The 19,970-nt window shown below is 43.2% G+C and overlaps 1 protein-coding gene across 9 annotated transcripts; it reads right to left on the bottom strand.

Moving 5' to 3' along the window:
* Window positions 1–94: 94 nt before the first annotated feature.
* Window positions 95–19,012, bottom strand: smad5 (SMAD family member 5). Of its 9 annotated transcripts, none has more exons than XR_008134216.1 (9): window positions 18,820–19,012; window positions 14,437–15,083; window positions 13,847–14,062; window positions 12,919–13,197; window positions 7,703–7,804; window positions 3,686–3,907; window positions 2,174–2,430; window positions 1,591–1,850; window positions 95–1,443 (listed from the first exon to the last, which is right to left on the bottom strand). XR_008134216.1 is itself a non-coding variant. In XM_052517259.1 (9 exons), the coding sequence occupies exons 3-9, from the start codon at window positions 14,621–14,623 to the stop codon at window positions 1,707–1,709; spliced, it is 1,407 nt and encodes a 468-aa protein (XP_052373219.1). In that variant the 5' UTR covers window positions 14,624–14,630; window positions 14,865–15,083; window positions 18,820–19,012; the 3' UTR covers window positions 95–1,706. The 9 variants fall into 9 exon arrangements, 7 of the variants coding, with proteins under 7 accessions (XP_052373219.1, XP_052373222.1, XP_052373223.1 ...); XR_008134259.1 differs by having other exon boundaries at window positions 95–1,393; window positions 1,592–1,850; XM_052517259.1 differs by having other exon boundaries at window positions 95–1,850; window positions 14,437–14,630; window positions 14,865–15,083.
* Between the last annotated feature and the right edge of the window lie 958 nt (window positions 19,013–19,970).

The raw sequence follows: 19,970 nt of genomic DNA, 5'->3' as shown, positions 1-19,970 counted from the left end.
CCTCCACAAGATAAAAACATTAAAAAAGATGGTTAATGAATACAGAAAGTCATTCTGTCACTTGAACATATACAGTATGTACAGAGAACCAACCCAGCATCATTGACAACTTTATTGATGAGTTCTCCTCTGAGAAGTGTGATTGTTTCTAGCTTGACACCTGTTCAAAACATTCAGTAATGAACTCATATCATAGTTATCAGTTAGACATACTTTATTTAAAATGGCAGTAACTCAAGTTTTTCTAGTGATAGAAACTATAAAATGGAAACATTGAGATCGGAGTCTTAATAGTAAACATAATGATATCTATACCTTAGATGTAAAATATCTGGCATTAGAAAACATGGCAAGAAAAAAAAAAGTTTGCAAAGTAAAATTACAAGTAGTTTGACTGTGGTAAATTTGTAGTAGTGATATACATTTCATTATTATTATTTTCTAACTAAAAAAAAGGGAAATATTTTAATATTTTATGCAAAATCCTTAAAAAAACATTTAAAATATAAAGTAAGGTACATGCTTTCCAGTCCTACTACTCTCAATAGAATAAGCACATGGTTGGTAGTGGATGACTCAGAGCAGTACTTTGTCCATTATTTTGTGCCGCTACTCTACTTTAATCTTCTGCTTGTAGCCTCCATTTTTCTTTATTTTAATTCTGCTGCTCTGGGTTCAACATCCCTTCTGCAGCCAGATACTGTAAACAGTTCAGCCTTTTATCATCTCCTTTCACTCATTAAAACATTAAAAATAAAAATGTTTTTATTTTTTTTATTTTTATGTGTAAAAGAACCTCCCAGCCTGGCTGGTCTGGTCTTGGGGGAGGGGACCAATAAGACACTGAAGAGATGGGGTTGAGAGTCTGGTCTGTGGGGTGACCATTAAGACACTGAAGACATAGTACCCTACACAAGAGAGTGTGTAGAGAGTCTGGTCTGTGGGGTGACCATTAAGACACTGAAGAGATAGGATTGAGAGTCTGGTCTGTGGGGTGACCATTAGGACACTGAAGAGATTGGATTGAGAGTCTGGACTGTGGGGTGACCAATAAGACACTGAAGAGATGGGGTTGAGAGTCTGGTCTGTGGGGAGGCACCATTAAGACACTGAAGAGATGGGGTTGAGAGTCTGGTCTGTGGGGTGACCATTAGGACACTGAAGAGATTGGATTGAGAGTCTGGTCTGTGGGGTGACCAATAAGACACTGAAGAGATGGGGTTGAGAGTCTGGTCTGTGGGGAGGCACCATTAAGACACTGAAGAGATGGGGATGAGAGTCTGGTCTGTGGGGTGACCATTAGGACACTGAAGAGATGGGGTTGAGAGTCTGGTCTGGAGGGAGGCACCATTAAGACACTGAAGAGATGGGGTTGAGAGTCTGGTCTGGGGGGAGGCACCATTAAGACACTGAAGAGATGGGGTTGAGAGTCTGGTCTGGGGGTAACCATTAGGACACTGAGGCGATGGGGGGGTTGAGAATCTGGTCTGGGGGGCACCATTAAGACACTGAAGAGATGGGGTTGAGCGTCTGGTCTGGGGGGGGTAACCATTAGGACACTGAAGAGATGGGGTTGAGAGTCTGGTCTGGGGGGTAACCATTAGGACACTGAAGAGATGGGGTTGAGAGTCTGGTCTGTTGGGGGGGGTTAACCATTAGGGCACTGAAGAGATGGGGTTGAGAGTCTGGTCTGGGGGGAGGCACCATTAAGACACTGAAGAGATGGGGTTGAGAGGAGAGCCCATCTGTGTCAGCACTTTATCCAGCCACTGCAGAGGGCCGTGAAGGTGCACTTCTATCCAACAGGGGGTGCTGGTGACATCTTGTCGGTGATACTCGGCTCCCCAGCCCTGTTGGGGGGGGGGGGCGAGAGAGAGAAAGTTAAAGATGGGTCATATTCAGTAAATGGTCCAAAAAAAAAAGGAATGAAACAGCGAATTTGTCCGATCAGAAATGCTTGTTTTCCATTTCAGTGTTACGCCACAGTGTGCCCCAGTGTTATTCTCAACATTGCCGAGTTGCTCTTTCAATGAGATTAAGATGACTGTTTTAAATTATTTCCACAAAAATCTATATATTTTTTTAAATCAATGGACAAGATCATAAAGCAGTGAACTGTACATAGTACTGAAACTAATATTATTGTTGAATCAAAATGTAAATTGTATATCACCTTTACAAAGCTCATTCGGATGGTGCACATCTTGGTCAGTTCGTAGACAGCCTCAAAGCCATGGTTCACAGACTGGGCCAGTAGCTGAGCAAATTCCTGGTTGTTAAAGATCTTCAGACTGCAGCCACTAGGGATCTTACACACCGTGGTGGGGTGGAAACCATGATGATAGTTACAGTTACGACTCTGAACGAAGATACTGGTGTCACTCAGACACTCTGCATACACCTCACCTCCTACATAGTACAGGTGGACGCCTGAGGGAGAGAGAGAAAAGAGAAAGTACAGTAATATCTAATGCTTGCGTTTCTAGCTCCAACAGTACAGTAATATCTAATGCTTGTGTTTCTAGCTCCAACAGTACAGTAATATCTAATGCTTGTGTTTCTGGCTCCAACAGTACAGTAATATCTAATGCTTGTGTTTCTAGCTCCATCACTACAGTAATATCTAATGCTTGTGTTTCTAGCTCCATCACTACAGTAATATCTAATGCTTGTGTTTCTTGCTCCAACAGTACAGTAATATCTAATGCCTGTGTTTCTAGCTCCAACAGTACAGTAATATCTAATGCTTGTGTTTCTTGCTCCAACAGTACAGTAATATCTAATGCCTGTGTTTCTAGCTCCAACAGTACAGTAATATCTAATGCTTGTGTTTCTTGCTCCAACAGTACAGTAATATCTAATGATTGTGTTTCTTGCTCCATCACTACAGTAATATCTAATGCCTGTGTTTCTAGCTCCAACAGTACAGTAATATCTAATGCTTGTGTTTCTGGCTCCAACAGTACAGTAATATCTAATGCCTGTGTTTCTAGCTCCAACAGAACAGTAATATCTAATGCCTGTGTTTCTAGCTCCAACAGAACAGTAATATCTAATGCTTGTTTTTTTAGCTCCAACAGAACAGTAATATCCAATGCTTGTGTTTTTAGCTCCAACAGTACAGTAATATCTAATGCCTGTGTTTCTAGCTCCAACAGAACAGTAATATCTAATGCCTGTGTTTCTAGCTCCAACAGAACAGTAATATCTAATGCTTGTTTTTTTAGCTCCAACAGAACAGTAATATCCAATGCTTGTGTTTTTAGCTCCAACAGTACAGTAATATCTAATGCTTGTGTTTCTAGCTCCAACAGAACAGTAATATCTAATGCTTGTGTTTCTTGCTCCAACAGTACAGTAATATCTAATGCTTGTGTTTCTAGCTCCAACAGAACAGTAATATCTAATGCTTGTGTTTCTTGCTCCAACAGTACAGTAATATCTAATGCTTGTGTTTCTAGCTCCAACAGAACAGTAATACCTAGCAAATAAATAACCCAGAATACAAATCAATAAAAATAATGTTTTAGTTGAATATCATGCATGTGTCACCATTCCTTCCCCACACTTTCTCTAAACCCCTCATCTAATTTCAATCTTCACAACCTCATCAACTAATCTATTATTCTCAATGTGTTGCCGTGTTCACCTTCGCCGATGTGGCACCGCGTGTGTTTATTCTCACCTTTGCCGATGTGGCGGCGTGTGTTCTCTATGGTTGAGTTGCGGTTGACGTTGGAGAGCAACCCCAGGCAGAAGCGGTTCTTGTTGTTGGAGGGGTCGGTGAAGCCGTCCACCAGGACGCTGGTAGAAGAAGCATGGTAGGCCTCACCCACTCTGTTGTTCAACTCATAGTACACAATACTGCACCAGTGGCTCGGTTCCTCGTACTCCACTGGCTGCACATCTACAGGGAGAAGGTAGAGCGGAGGTTTAACTCATAGTACACAATACTAGACCAGTGGCTCGGTTCCTCGTACTCCACATCTACAGGGATTCTTCTTTGTTGTAAAGGAAAATGGATGCGTAAATCTTGAAATGTACAATTTAAAATGTGATCAATTCATGAATGATGTGGTGCCCATAGTTCCTTTTCAGTCAGGCAACTTCGGTACAACATATTATGGGGAGTCGCACTCTTGAGACAATCACGCCCGACGAGGACAATGAAATCTGTACCTCACTGGGAGCCAAAGCCTTCCACAGGTGATAAACGTGAGGCTTGGATTCATTCCTTCAATTATTCAGCTCATCACCTCAGTGTGAACGCTACTTAAAACTGGAAAACGAGACAGTCTCACGCGGTGCACCAACTAAACGGTCCCTAGGTGGTATATTCTCATTCTAAAAAGGGAATAAGTTCCAAGATGTTATGTCTCTATTTAAGGCTCTTATTACATGTTACTACATACAGCCTCTCCTGGTATAAGTTGCAATTGGTCTGGTGTCAAGTTCACCAGTGTCGCCATACTTGAGTTACCTTTCATTTATGATTATGGCGAAGACGGTATATCGAAAGTTGAGCTCCACTCCATTTTGGGATATAACATGTTATAATCCTTTATAATTGTCTCGTCTAACTGTATAAAGTGCCTTATGAATGTATACGGCTCTCAGTATCGTGAAGTTAACTTGGCGCTAAACATATATTCTGAACGCGTCCTCTGCTAGCTAACATGGCGTCAAATGGCTAACGTCATCCAGGAACGGTCAAGACAAAGTTGTATTTTCATGTACAGGAGCTGGAGGAAAGTACATTCATAATAATCTGAATCTAACACCTACGTTCTGGGCTTGATTGCTGCAGGGAAGCCTAGTGGTTAGAGTGTAGAGGCGGCAGGGTAGCCTAGAGGTTAGAGTGTAGAGGCGGCAAGGTAGCCTAGTGGTTAGAGCGTTGGACTAGTAACCGGAAGGTTGCAAGATCGAATCCCTGAGCTGACAAGGTACAAATCTGTCGTTCTGCCCCTGAACAAGGCAGTTAACCCATTGTTCCTAGGTAGTCATTGAAAATGAGAATTTGTTCTTAACTGTCTTGCCTAAAGGTAAAATAATAAAAAATATATATAATAATTGCCAGGTATGTTGTAATTTATGTGGTGAATATTTTTTTTATTTTCTAATGGCATCTCTGAAGCAAGCTGATTGGTTGTATTTTTAGCCTTGGTTACTAGCCTTGGTTACTGTAAAATACAACACGTCGAATGTCTACCGGCTCCTGTATGCTCTGTCTCCGGTTACGAGTCGGTCGAATGTCTCCCGGCTCCTGTATGCTCTGTCTCCGGTTACGAGTCGGTCGAATGTCTACCAGCTCCTGTATGCTCTGTCTCCGGTTACGAGTCGGTCGAATGTCTACCGGCTCCTGTATGCTCGGTCTCCGGTTACGGGTCAATCTGGTCGAATGTCTCCCAGCTCCTGTATGCTCTGTCCCCAGTTACGGGGAAGTATCCGAAGAGAGAGGGCGACCGGGTTCATGTGTTTGCCTTGGTTAAGCACCGCTTGACTCTCTTTCCCAGAAGGGTCCAGGTCCCACCTTGGTGATCCGGGTCTTAAGTAGACCTGAGACCAAATTAGCGAACAAGCGCTGCATATCGTGCTAGCCAGGTTTGCCAACTTGCAGAGGCAAGCTAGCTACTGGCTAGCTATTCCGGCTTCCTTTAACAGTGGAATTGCGTTGATAGCTCGCTTGTTTAGTATTAACGTAGCTAGCGTTAAATCGCTTGGTTATTCTAAACGGAACATGCTGCTGTCAGAGGACAGCTCGCCTAGAAGCCTTATCATGGCTAACATACATAACAATGAGCTACATAACAATGAGCTGCATTCGCCGAAGGTTATGGCAATCACATTTCTATTTCCAATTCCTAGAGTTGGAGGGACTGGGGCTTGCGGGCACCTATCAATGAGGAAGCAGTCGCCGAGTGCTCGGCTCAGGTAACCCCCCTGGAGCGAGGGGCCGTAGCACGGGTCTGAGCCCCTCCACAAAAACCTTACAGTAACATCAATGCCCCCCCCCCTGCCCCGTTTGGTCCCGGCCAAACGGGGTGCTACGTCAGCCATTGTCGGAGCCCCGTGTACATAGATGAGGTAAAGCAGAAGTTGTAGAAGTGGTCAATGGAACGCAGACGTTGTAACAGGCCCACAAATGTGGTTACTTAAGTTCGATTTGGCTGCATAACATTTAGAATAGGGGTGTGCAGACAATGGCCATACTCGTTTTCATAATCATATTCGGAAATTGAAAAGTTGAGTCGGATAGGATGATAGTTGTGATGAAAATACATTTTTTTTTAAAACAGTTGTTTTAAGTAGATTTTGGCAAAATATCTCCATGCACAATCTCGCTGCTAACTTTGTCAGATTAAACATCCTCGTTTACATACCCTTTCCCTGCTTATTAGATATTATGCACATCGATAGCTTGATAGCAAACGTCCTCGCCATGTGATGCATTACAGTAGCAGGCAGCAGTAAACTAAATGATCAGACCGAAAACATTAGCGAAAAAAAGTGATAGGGGTGTAATTATGAAGCGAGTGGGCGGAGAAATACAGCGTCACTCTATCCAATCAGAGCAGCAGGATCAACGTACAGCCCACCCTTCTCTTTACAGACAGGTAAACTAGCCAGTTGAGTTAATTAGACCACGTAAAACCTTAATACGACTGACTGACATGAGAAATAGTCGTTTTGTAATTATCAGTGATCATAAATCGTCTCCAGAAAATTGCCCATTTCTGTTACAAGACTCGTTCGGTCCAACTACTCAGCACACCCCCTAATGTAGTAGTAGTCTCCTTTCATGTTTAGAAGAAGTGGCTGCTAAATGCTAATTCCCGTTCCTATAAGGTGATTAGCATAGCTAGCATACAGAAATCGGTGGTGTTTTTTATTTTATTTTTACTGTAATGCAGTTCATTGGTGTTGACATGAACATGTGTTGTTCTTTACATCCATACAAGCATTATAGTCAGATTTTTACTTCAACAGTGTGACATGCATGTAAACAATTCCCTAAAGGTGGGTTAGTTTTTCAATGAGGAGACACTGGATTTCCCCCCACCCAAACGTTTCCATGGCAATTCCATTGTTTTAGTCCAGTTCGATTGACCTCTTTCCTGCATCTATAAGGGGTCTGACTTCATCCAGGCTATACAGTCTCACGTTTGAAAACCTGTCCATGTTTAACCTCTAAAAGTATAAGCTGTTGTCCCTGTTCCAACTGGGTTACAAACCTGCCCATTTTAGAGTGTCCTTTTATTCTCCCCTAGCACAAGGTGCACCTATGGAATGATTCAGCCATTTAATCAGCTTCTTGATATGCCACACCTGTCAGGTGGATGGATTAGCTTGGCAAAGGTGAAATGCACAGGGATGTAAACAAATTTGAGCAAAATCAGCTTTTATCTTTCATTTTAGCTCATGAAACCAACCCTTTACATGCTGGGTTTATATTGTTGATCAGTATAGATCCTTCAACCGAAGTCACGAGAGTGCGACTCCCCGGAGTATGTTGTACCTCGTTTCTCTCCTTCAGGGAATAGTAGGATTTCAGTTTGTATTGACTGCCATGTGATCAGGTCAACGTAGACAATTAGGATAAATCAGTTCCAATGAATGAAGGATATGATGTCAGGAATCAGGAATTCCCGATTGATTAAAGTGGAGGTAAAAACATCATAAAGTGTAAGGTCAGACTCCTCACCCCCACTAGGCATGTTCCTGGGGCCGCTGCTGCTGGTCTCCATGGACCCCTCCTGTCCCATCTGCTCGTCAGGGGGCATGTAAGCCGGGGGTGGGGTATCAGCTGGAGAAAAAAACACCACAATGGACAGATAGTTAAGAAACCAGATGCAGCTGATTACAAATGGCTGTCCACACACACACACACAGAGGACGGACAACTCCCAAGAGGAGTTAAAAACCCATCCGCCACCACAGGATCTTTGTCTACCCGGAAACAGGTGTAGGGTTTCACACACATCCGCCACATGGAACACTAATGTATGCACAGTCCCATAAGTGTTGTATTACACAACCACTGATGAAGACAGAAATTGAGAAACCTTTCAAGTGGGGTATGGGTGGGGACTGTTGGTAATGTTTTCTAATGAGAAGACTGGTCTTCCTACAGACCAAGCACCAGTGACTCGGTCAATAATTTAAAAAAAAATTAAAAAAAAAAGTGGTCAGATGAAGCAGATGCTAAGATACAGGACTGTTGTGCTAGCACAGACTGGTTTTATGTTCCGGGATTCTTCCAATGGCATCGAGTACTACACCACATCAGTCACTGGCTTTATCAAGAAGTGCATCAAGGACGTCATCCACACAGTGACTGTACATACATACTCCAACCAGAAGCCATAGATTACAGGCAACATCCGCACTGAGCTAAAGGGTAGAGTTGCCACTTTCAAGGAGCATGGACTCTAACCCGGAAAAGTAAGAAATCCTTCTATGCCCTACGACGAACCATCAAACAGGCAAAGCGCCAATACAGGACTAAGAGCGAATCGTACTACACAGGCTCCGACACTCGTTCGGATGTGGCAGGGTTTGCAAACCATTACAGACTGAAGGGAAGCACAGTCGAGAGCTGCCCAGTGACAGGAGCCTATCAGAAGAGCTAAACTACTTCTATGCTTGCTCCAAGGCAAATTACACTGAAACATGCATGAGCGCACCAGCTGTTTCCAGACGACTGTGTAATCATGTGATCTGGAGCCAATGTGAGTAAGACCTTTAAACAGGTCAACATTCAGAAGGCCGCAGGGCCAGACGGATTACCAGGACGTGTAATTCGAGCGTGCGCTGACCAACTGGCAAGTGTCTTCACTGACATTTTCAACCTCTCCCTGTCCGAGTCTGCAATACCAACATGTTTAAAGCAGACCGCCATAACGTCCTTGGACACAGGGACTAAGGCAACCTCCCTAAATGACTACCGACCCGTAGCACTCCCGTCTGTAGCCATGAAGTGCTTTGACAGGATGGTCATGGCTCACATCTACACCATTATCCCAGAAACCCTAGACCCAATCCAATTTACATAGCGCCCTAACAGGTGATGCAATCTCTATTGCACTCCACACTGCCCTTTCCCACCTGGACAAAAAGAACACCTTTGTGAGAATGTAATTCATTGACTACAGCTCAGAGTTCAACACCCTAGTGCCCTCAAAGCTCATCAATAAGCTAAGAACCCTGGGACTAAACATCTCCCTCCGGACATCCGCCAAGCTGATCCTCAACACAGGGGCCACTCAGGGGTGCTCAGTCCCCTTCTGTACTCCCTGTTCACTCATGACTGCATGGCCAGGCATGACTCAAACACCATCATTAAGTTTGCCGATGACACAACAGTGGACAGCCTGATCACCGACAACGATGAGACAGCCTATAGGGAGGAGGTCAGAGACCTGGCCGTGTGGGGCCAAGACAACATCTCCCTCAACGTTTTCAAGACAAACGAGATGATTGTGGACTAGAGGAAAAGGAGGATCGAGCACGCCCCCATTCTCATCGACGGGGCTGTAGTGGACCATGTTGAGAGCTTCAAGTTCCTTGGTGTCCACATCAACAAACGAACATGGTCCAAGCACACAAACAGTTGTGAAGAGGGCACAACAAAACCTATTCCCCCTCAGGAGATTGAAAAAATTTGCCATGGGTCCCCAGATCCTCAAAAGTTTTGACAGCTTCACCAGAGCATCCTGACGTTGCATCACCACCTGGTATGGCAACTGCTCGGCATCTGACTGTAATGCGCTACAGAGGGTAGTGAGGAAGGCCCAGTACATCACTGGGGCCAAGCTTCCTGCCATCCAGGACCTCTATACCAGGCGGTATCAGAGGAAGGCCCCCAAAAAATTGTCAGACTCCAGCCACCCTAGTCATATACTGTTCTCTCTGCTACCGCACGGCAAGCGGTACCAGAGTGCCAAGTCTAGGTCCAAGAGGCTTCTAAACAGCTTCTACCCCCAAGACATAAAACCCCTGAACATCTAATCAAATGGCTACCCAGACTATTTGCATTGCCCCCCCACCCACTCTTTTACACCAATGCATAGTCACTTTAATAACTCTACCTACATGTACACATTACCTCAATTAACCGGTGCCCCTGCACATTGACTCTGTACCAGTACCCCTTGTATATAGTCGGCATTGTTATTTTACTGCTGCTCTTTAATTACTTGTTCCTTTTATTTCTTATTCGTATATTTTAAATTGCATTGTTGATTAGGGGTTTGTAAGTAAGAATCTCACTGTAAGGTCTACACCGGTTGTATTCAGTGCATGTGACAAATAAAAGTTGATTCGATTTAGATTTTTTAAATTTTTATAAATGTAACAAATAATTGAACAGCAGCAGTAGAATAACAGTAGCGAGGCTATAATCAGGGGGTACCGGTACAGAGTCAATGTGGAGGCTATATACAGGGTATTACGGTACAGAGTCAATGTGGAGGCTATATACAGGGGGTACCGGTACAGAGTCAATGTGGAGACTATATACAGGGTATTACGGTACAGAGTCAATGTGGAGGCTATATACAGGGGGTACCGGTACAGAGTCAATGTGGAGGCTATATACAGGGTATTACGGTACAGAGTCAATGTGGAGGCTATATACAGGGGGTACCGGTACAGAGTCAATGTGGAGACTATATACAGGGTATTACGGTACAGAGTCAATGTGCGGGGGCACCGGTTAGTTGAGGTAATATGTACATGTAGGTGGAGTTAAAGTGACTATGCATAAATTCTAAACAGAAAGTAGCAGCAGTGTAAAAGACGGGGTCTGGGTAGCACATAGAAGTGACTCTAACACTGCAGTGATTCAACCCTGGGGGTAATTCACCACAATTAAAAAGACAAAAAGCTATTTTCCATGCTGCCATTATTCTACAGCGGCCCATTCATCTTTTCATTAGCAAATCTCACTGGCTGGGGATATATAGTTGAAGTCGGAAGTTTACATACACTTAGGTTTGAAGTCATTAAAACTTGTTTTTCAACCACTCCACAAATTTCTTATTAACAAACTATAGTTTTGGCGAGTCAGTTAGGACATCTACTTCACGCATGACAAGTAATTTTTCCAACACTTGTTTAGTAAGATTATTTCACTGTATCACAATTCCAGTGGGTCAGAAGTTTACATACAATAAGTTGACTGTGCCTTGGAAAATTCCCAAAAATTATGTCAGGGCTTTAGAAGCTTCTGTTAGGCTAATTTACATTATTTGAATCCATTGGAGGTGTACCTGTGGGTGTATTTCAAGGCCTACCTTCAACCTCTGTGCCTCTTTGCTTGACATCGTGGGAAAATCTAAAGAAATCAGTCAAGACCTCAGAATTTTTTGTAGACCTCCACAAGTCTGGTTCATCCTTGGGAGCAACTTCCAAACACCTGAAGGTACCATGTTCATCTGTACAAACAATAGTATGCAAGTATAAATACCATGGGACCATGCAGCTGTCATACCACTCAGGAAGGAGACGCGTTCGATCGCCGAGAGATGAACGTACTTGTGCTAAAAATGCAAATCAATCCCAGAACAACAGCAAAGTACCTTGTGAAGATGCTGGAGGAAACAGGTACAAAAGTATCTATATTGACAGTAAAACGAGTCCTATATCGACATAACCTGAAAGGCAGCTCAGCAATGAAGCCACTGCTCCAAAACCGCCATAAAAAAGCCAGACTATGGTTTGCATCTGCACATGGAGACAAAGATCGTACTTTTGGAGAAATGTCCTCTGGTCTGATGAAACAAAACTGTTTGGCCATAATGACCATTGTTATGTTTGGAGGAAAAAGGGGGAGGCTTGCAAGCTGAAGAACACCATCCCAACTGTGAAGCACGGGGGTTGTGGGGGTGCTTTCATGTTGTGGGGATGCTTTGCTGCAGGAGGGACTGGTGCACTTCACAAAATAGATGGCATATTGAGGGAGGAAAATTACGTGGATATATTGAAGCAACATTTCAAGACATCAGACAGGAAATTAAAGCTTGGTCGCAAATGGGTCTTCCAAATGGACAATGACCCCAAACATACTTTGAAAGTTGTGTCAAAATGGCTTAAGGACAAGCCCTGACCTCAATCCTATAGAATATTTGTGGGCAGAACTGAAAAAGCGTGTGTGAGCAAGGAGTCCTACAAACCTGACTCAGTTACACCAGCTCTGTCAGGAGGAATGGGCCAAAATTCACCCAACTTATTGTGGGAAGCTACCCGAAACATTTGACCCAAGTTAAACAATTTAAAAGGCAATGCTACCAAATACTAATTGAGTGTATGTGAACCTCTGACCCACTGGGAATGTGATGAAAGAAATAAAAGCTGAAATCATTATTATTATATTATTACTATTATTCTGACATTTCACATTTCTAAAATAAAGTGGTGATCCTAACTGACCTAAGAGAAGGAATTTTTCCTAGGATTAAATGTCAGGAATTGTGGAAAAACGGAGTTTAAATGTATCTGGCTAAGGTGTATGTAAATTCAACTGTATATATACACACACTAGAATAGGAGCTATGTTGGGCCCAGCGATGAGCACAGTGACTGACAGTCAACCTGATGCCGGGCTTTGTGACACTCTTTAGTTGGCATTTTGATTGTTCCCCCTGGCTGTCAGAGGACCCTGGTTTGTATCATGGACCATCATCCCAAACTGTTAGAAATCAAACCAAATTGTCCTCCACTGATTTCTAAAATCACATTTTCACCAGGAAAACACTTTTTTTATAACTTTCTCAGAGGTCAAAGGGCAGTGTGAGGTGAAGTGTACAAGTGTGAATATATGACATAAGCTAACAACATATTATGTTGTAATAGCAGCCATGGTAACGGACTATCAATAAACACATAGGTGCATGATATATGATAGGAGTGAATACTGACATCTACCTGGAAGCTGGAAGGGGCTGGAGGGCCCGGAGCTGGCAGGAGAGTTGGGGTAGGTGCCCACCCCTCCGCTGGAGGCTGGGGAGGAAGGGTAGGGGGAGTTGGGGGAGATTGGGAAGGAGGAGCCGCTGCCCCCGCTGTGCTGCTGGAAGGACTCTGGGAAGGTGGCGTTCAGAGGCATGTGGGGCTCGTTGTGAGTCATGTTCCTGAACTGGACCAGGAGGCTGTGTTGGGGGTTGAACTCACTGTGGCGAGGCACCAACACCGGAGGCAGCACTGGTGGAGAAGAGATTTTTTTTTTAAATAATATATACATTGGGATTGAAGAGACTTTAAAATGAAACCTTGAGACACTACAGTATTTAATCTGAAACCAGTGAAAACATAGGTACGACACATTAATGAAGGAATGTTCTCATCAGCATGACCGGTCGTCATTTGGGACTGTTGTGCATGTCCATTGAAAGGACTTGCATCTAGCCTTCACATTTGAACAAACAATATACTATGATGCAGATCTTATTGATCAGGTCATTTTGAAAGTCCTTGTCCTGTGCTCTGCTCCTCCCCCTCCCTGACTGACAGCTCTACATTAACCAATTCAAGGGTAGATATCACGTCACTCACGAGGAGACAAGAGAACACTTCCTATCTCTAAGGAAGCAGCCAGAATGTCCCATATTGTTTTGATGAAATCACCTTGAGGGATATTTATTGGAAACTCTAATCTATATATGGTGTGAATAGTCCAGTACTCTCCTTCAATTAACTTAAACGGTAACTTAAGACAGATTAGCCTTACTGTGTCCTACACATTTCTTGAAAGACGTGGACAACAGCCACAATTTAATCACACGTTTAGACTAAGGTCTTGCAATGCATTAGATTGAGTCAATACTGTAATAGGAATGAACACATGACGTACCTGGGCTCTCTACTCTCTTGTAGTGGTAGGGGTTAATGCAGACCTCCTTCTGCTTCGAGCCAAAGGGGTAGTCACACACCTCCAGAGGTTTGAGCTCATGGTGAGACTGTAGGTCAGGCCATCTCCACACTCTGCAGTAGATGACGTGGGGGAGACCCTTCCTGTGAGACACCTGGAGACGACCATCCAGAGACCGAGGAATGGTCACACACTTACCTGGCAGGGCAGGAGATAAGGGAGACGGGTTTTAGGGAAAGGTGAGAAAATATCTGGACCAAGTATCATGATGATCGCTCTCTTAGTCATCTAGAATACTCTATGATCCAGAGACACACACACCTGGCCTGAAATGGACCAAGTATTATGATGATCACTCTCCTAGTCATCTAGAATACTCTATGATCCAGAGAGAGAGAGAGACACATACACCTGGCCTGAAATGGACCAAGTATATTATGATGATCGCTCTCTTAGTCATCTAGAATACTCTATGATCCATAGACACACAGACCTGGCCTGAAATGGACCAAGTATGACACCGCACACACACACACACACACACAGTACACTACAGACAGAGGGTCACTCACTGGGCTGTCCTGGGCTGCTGAGGGCTTTCTCCAGGTCCTCCATGGCTCCCTTCTTCTTCTTCAGTTTCTTGACCAGAGCGTCAACAGCCTTCTCAGCCCATTTCTCCTCCTCGTCCCCCTGCTTCCACCCCAGCAGACGCTTCACAGCTGGACTGGTGAAGGAGAACAGGCTGGACATAGAGGTCATGGTGCTGCTGTCCAGGGTGAGAAGGAGTGGAGGGAGGGAGGGAGGGAGAGAAATGTACCAGGAAGTTAAGGGTCCTCTTCTTGGATCGTGTACAACAGGGAGCGTGTGTGTGTTTGGGGAAGGGGAGTGTAGAGAGGAGGCTTAGCCTTGCACACCAAGGACAGGAAATAGAGGCAGGACGCAGGCAGGACACAGCTGCTGCTGCTCAGGAAAGGAAAGCCTGTCGTGAGGTGGGAGGTACCTTGGAGCTGGGTCACAACCAACCCCACTGAGGGGAGTGCAGTTTGGGGAACAAGTTCAGCTGAGATCAGGCCTCTGGGACACAACAGCCCAGAGGATTTACAAACGTAGCTAGTCAATAGGCAGACATAAATAGGAAAAGGACCAATTATCTCCCTCTGGTTAGGTCCGTACCATATGATGAGGTGGCCAGAGCCTGGGTAAAGGTCTAGTGTGGAACCTGGAGGGGGAAAAATAAGAGAAGCTGTGGGAAATATATTGCACAACAGAATCCTCAGATCAGGTGACATAATGTGACTTAATATAATGTTTACATACCCTACATTACTCATCTCATATGTATATACTGTACTCGATACTATCTACTGCATCTTGCCTATGCCATTCTGTACCATCACTCATTCATATATCTTTATGTACATATTCTTTATCCCTTTACACGTGTGTGTGTGTGTGTGTGTGTATAAGGTAGTAATTGTGGAATTGTTAGGTCAGATTACTTGTTGGTTTTTACTACATGGTCGGAACTAGAAGCACAAGCATTTCGCTACACTCGCATTAACATCTGCTAACCAGGTGTATGTGACAAATACATTTTCATTTGATTTGATCTAAGGCCGGGACGATACCAGTATCACCATACTCCTTAGTATCGGTGCAAGGAAACAAAACACTTAGCGGATTTGACTTGTTTAGGAAAACAGCCCTAATGTTGGAAACAAAAGTCATCATGCAGTTTTGTCATTTACCAACCTATAGCAGACAATATTTCACATACAGCCGCCTTTTAAGGACCAAAGAGTTGGTCGACAAACATGTTTGTCAAGCAGTGGCAAATATTTAAGTAATAAGGCACGAGGGGGTGTGGGTAATGGCCAATTTACCACGGCTAAGGGCTGTTCTTAGACACAACACAATGTGGAGTGCCTGGACACAGCCCTTAGCCATGGTATATTGGCCATATATCACAAACCCCTGAGGTGTCTTATTGCTATTATAAACTGGTTAACAACGTAATTAGAGCAGTAAAAATAAATATTTTCTCAAAACCCATGGTATACAGTCTGATAACATCACAGCTGTCAGCATTCAGGGCTCGAACCACCCAGTTTATAAATAAAAAATATTTTATGGCACACGAGATGCCTGTCTGAGTGGACTAGTCTACAGTGGAGGGCACAGGGATGGCACACCAGTGAGGAAAGTTACAGTTTATTTCATTCCATTTATGACTTGTTAATTTATTAGTGGTCTTTTGTTTGGAGCGCTCCTGTCAATCTTGAGTAAGGATGTGCACCTGATTAGGCCGACTTCTACGCCCATCGGCTACCTGGCCTGCGTGCAAATGTAGGCCGATAAAAATGTGTCCATTTGGGGATCTGATACTGTTTCTGGATTGGCTTAACGCACCACCACTAATGAGTTGTGGAGCTTCTCAATGTAGTGTTTTCTTTACCTCAAAAACTGGCAAGTAAACTAAGTCTGTCTGTACATCCATTGAGAATGACAATAGTTCCTCAACGTAGCCTATTTGACAAATCTTTCCAGCTCTCTTAACCCTTTGATGACCACTCAGCATTGAAATGAGGGGGGGGGATGTCACGCTCTGATCCGGTGTAAACGTCATAAAATAGGCCTACCTGATTACTTCTTATCCCTTGCACAATTAGCCTACAGCTGTGTCTGTCTGGGACACACTGGTGTTAATAGTTCATACAATGTTTCAGGTTCTGTGAAGACAGGCCATTGCGTGGCCAAGGTTATTTATAGGATTTTTTTTCTATTTTTAAAAGAAAAATCAAGCTATTTTCTACCTGTGAGCTGCAATGTTTTTATTTGTTGGCTTTATGTAGGCTACTTTTACATATTGCCAATGGCAACAGAAGTTACATTTAAATAGAATTTTGATTAACCACATGCCATTGATTTTGAGCTATGAAGACTATAAATTAAACTGTTCCACGAAAATGTGCATATGAAAATCGTAACTGAAAATGCGAAAATGGTACGTTAACTTGGCACTCAGTTGCCTATTACCGGCAACTGCAGGAAGATAAAAGGCAGAATCTGCAAAGGCCAGCAGCAGCAGAAGGATCGGGAAGAGGTTTATTTGCTATATTGATCTATGGCTCCCTCTTTAGTAATTTGAGTCTTCATTTTTTAATTTGCAGTGCTTAAAGCATCAGACTTGCTCAGTAGCCTACATATAGTTGATTTTATTCAAACACAGGGTGTGTCTACATATGGAAAACCATTTTTTTTTTTTTAATTGGTCGAATCGATTGGTTGAAAGAACAGACTCCTCTCGGGTCGACCAATATTTTTTTTTTGTCTGGGACAGCCATACTGGGTGGACAGAGACAGAAAGAAGACAGAAAATACAGGCATTGCTGCACAGCTGTTGAAAACAGCCCTGGCAGAGAGGATGTGAGGCAACTGAAAGCGCCTTTCTCATCATATTCCTTCCCTTACGGCACACAGCTGTCCAACAGCACCAGGCAGTTTAGAGCTTCATGTTTCATTGTTACAATAGGGAAAAAAGCAATAGTGGAGTCCTATAGGGAATGAAATATACCCTACACTTCAGTCAACACAGGACACAAATTGTGAGCTTTGCATGTGTGAAGAAGTGAGATGGCAGGGAATACAAGGACAACTACATGTAGCAGATACTAGCTAGGCTATTCACAGACTCTCTACAGATCCATGTAGGTGTGTTTCATCCATGAATCTATGGATAACTTGGTAAGCAAGCTCTCTGGACACAGCCCGTCTGGTTTCTGTTGCTGTGAGGCTGTAATGCCAAGTGAGCGATGACAGCAATACAATAACATTAACGACAGGAAACGAGGTGCACAGAGCCCCGAGTCCAGTGACTGATAACATCACTTCACACCTAAGTATTTTCCTGCCTGGCTGTCCTTGTCAGCAGGGTCAGGAAGCAACAACACAAACAGTGTCTGGATGAAGAGTTTTTGACCGTCACCATGGGTACCAGGTTCGGAGAGTGCCTCACTTCAATCACCATTGGGCAGAACAACAATCTTGTTGAGATGAAGCTGAGAAATTCAGCAAAATGTATAGCAACATTCAACAGACTTGAGAAAGAAAAAATAAAATACTGAACGTTGAGACAATTCTGACATGGCCATGCTCTGGCTACACGATGAAAGTGAAGGGCGAAACAAAGGATGGTTCCGGTAACTAAGCATGAGATGTCTCCCCATCCCCACCCAAGGTGATACTCGACCCATAATCACAACCATTATACCACTGAAGCTTGAAATCAACACAACATGTCCCGATTCCCTGGAATACACCTTTTTTTTTGTCGACGTTGAACAAAGTAGCTAACTTCCAAAGTAGACATTACAGTAACGTTAAAGTTAACTAGTACGTTTTCAATTTGATTCAATACGCGTAGCTAGCTAGCCATGTGTATTTCGTTTTTCAGATATTCTTCATTAATAATTTTACGTATGTAGCTAAGCTTAAGTGATTATGGCTAAGAGTGGAACATATGAATTTTTATATCCATTTCGCTAATTCGTTAGCTCGTTGGCTAAACTTAGCCAAGTAGCTCCCGTTAGCGAGCTCGACACGCTACAACTGAATTAAGTCAGCCAGTTGGGTTATCGAGTTGAACCGAATTGGTGGTACAATCAAACGTTGTTCGTGTGGGTTTTATATGGCTCACGTTAACGAGAACACGTCCTATGTTGACCACAAATATCGTCTTTATCCCCCCACCCCAATTCCTAGCTAACTAAGCTATGTTCTCCCTTCTCCACCATTCCAGAGATAACTTTTTCAATCACTTCTCCAGCGAGCTACACCCCACCCCCCTCTCTGGAAAAGTACCCAAGCCTAGCTTTACTGATTCAAACTTGGTAATTGTGTAGCCTACCCATGGAAACATGCTTATCTAGTGGGTAAGCTATCATTTCATCGCATACCTTTCAAGAATTGAGGCAGGCTGGTCGCTTCCTTTAGTACTTTTCTCTATTTAAAGCCGGGGTTTTTTTTTTTGTGTTTTTTTTTTTTGTGTGACTTTTTTTCCCCTCCAAAGCCTTCGCCTAAACTCTCCCGACTCATCTGTCCCAGCGTCAAGTAGACTGGGAGGCGGAGCGCATATCCCTCCGCTAAATGAGAGATTTGACTCTCAAATGTTCTTCATCATCTGTTTCTTCTTCTTCTTCTTCTATTTTACACTTTGTCACGAGTCTTCTTCAAATGAGGGCTATTCCATGTTAACAGGGTGATGCTGATACATTTTAAAGTGAAACATCTGAGTATGTCAAACAAAAGCCGACGATTGGAACCATACACAACTCTATGTAAAATGATGACTTTTAAACTATTTCCACAGAACATTTTACAAAAACACATTTGCTTAAAGAACAGTGCAGATGCAAAGTTTGCTAACAGAATGACGTTTGTGCTGTCATTCTGTTACCAGAATCTGCAATGCTCTTTAAATAAAGTAAATAATAATAATAATAATTTATTACATTTGTAAAACACTTTATTATATAAAATAATCTCAGTGCAGAAAATAACAAATAAAACCAAATAGAAAAAAAATACTATAAAAATGTGTTTTATCCCAAATGTTCTGTGTAAATAATTAAAAGCAGTCCTTGTGCATAGAGTTGTATGATTTGTTTAACTTCGCAATGATTTGTCTTTATTGCACATAGATTTTAAAATGAAAAATCTGAGTCTCAGCATCACTCTGTTCCTGTGGAATTGCCCATGAGCAGCTTGTGTAAAAAAATATATTATAAAGAAAAATGATCATAATCGTACATCAGCAGATGCTGTGATCTGTGGTCCACTGAAGCAGACAATACAGGACTGTTTCGCTAGCACAGACTGGAATATGTTCTGGGATTCATCCAATAAAATTGAGGAGTCACTGGCTTCTTCAATAAGTGCATCGATGACATCATCCCCACAGTGACTGTACGTACATATCCCAACCAGAAGCCAATGAATTACAGACAACATCCGCACTGAGCTAAACGCTAGAGCTGACCCTTTCAAGGAGCAGGACACTAATCCAGACGTTTATAAGAAGTCCCACTATGGCCTCCGACGAGCCATC

Source organism: Oncorhynchus keta, chromosome 4 (genome assembly GCF_023373465.1).
Source record: "Oncorhynchus keta strain PuntledgeMale-10-30-2019 chromosome 4, Oket_V2, whole genome shotgun sequence".
NCBI lineage: Eukaryota > Metazoa > Chordata > Actinopteri > Salmoniformes > Salmonidae > Oncorhynchus > Oncorhynchus keta.
Note: the sequence above shows the minus strand (reverse complement) of the source record. Positions and strands in the feature narration are given on the sequence as shown.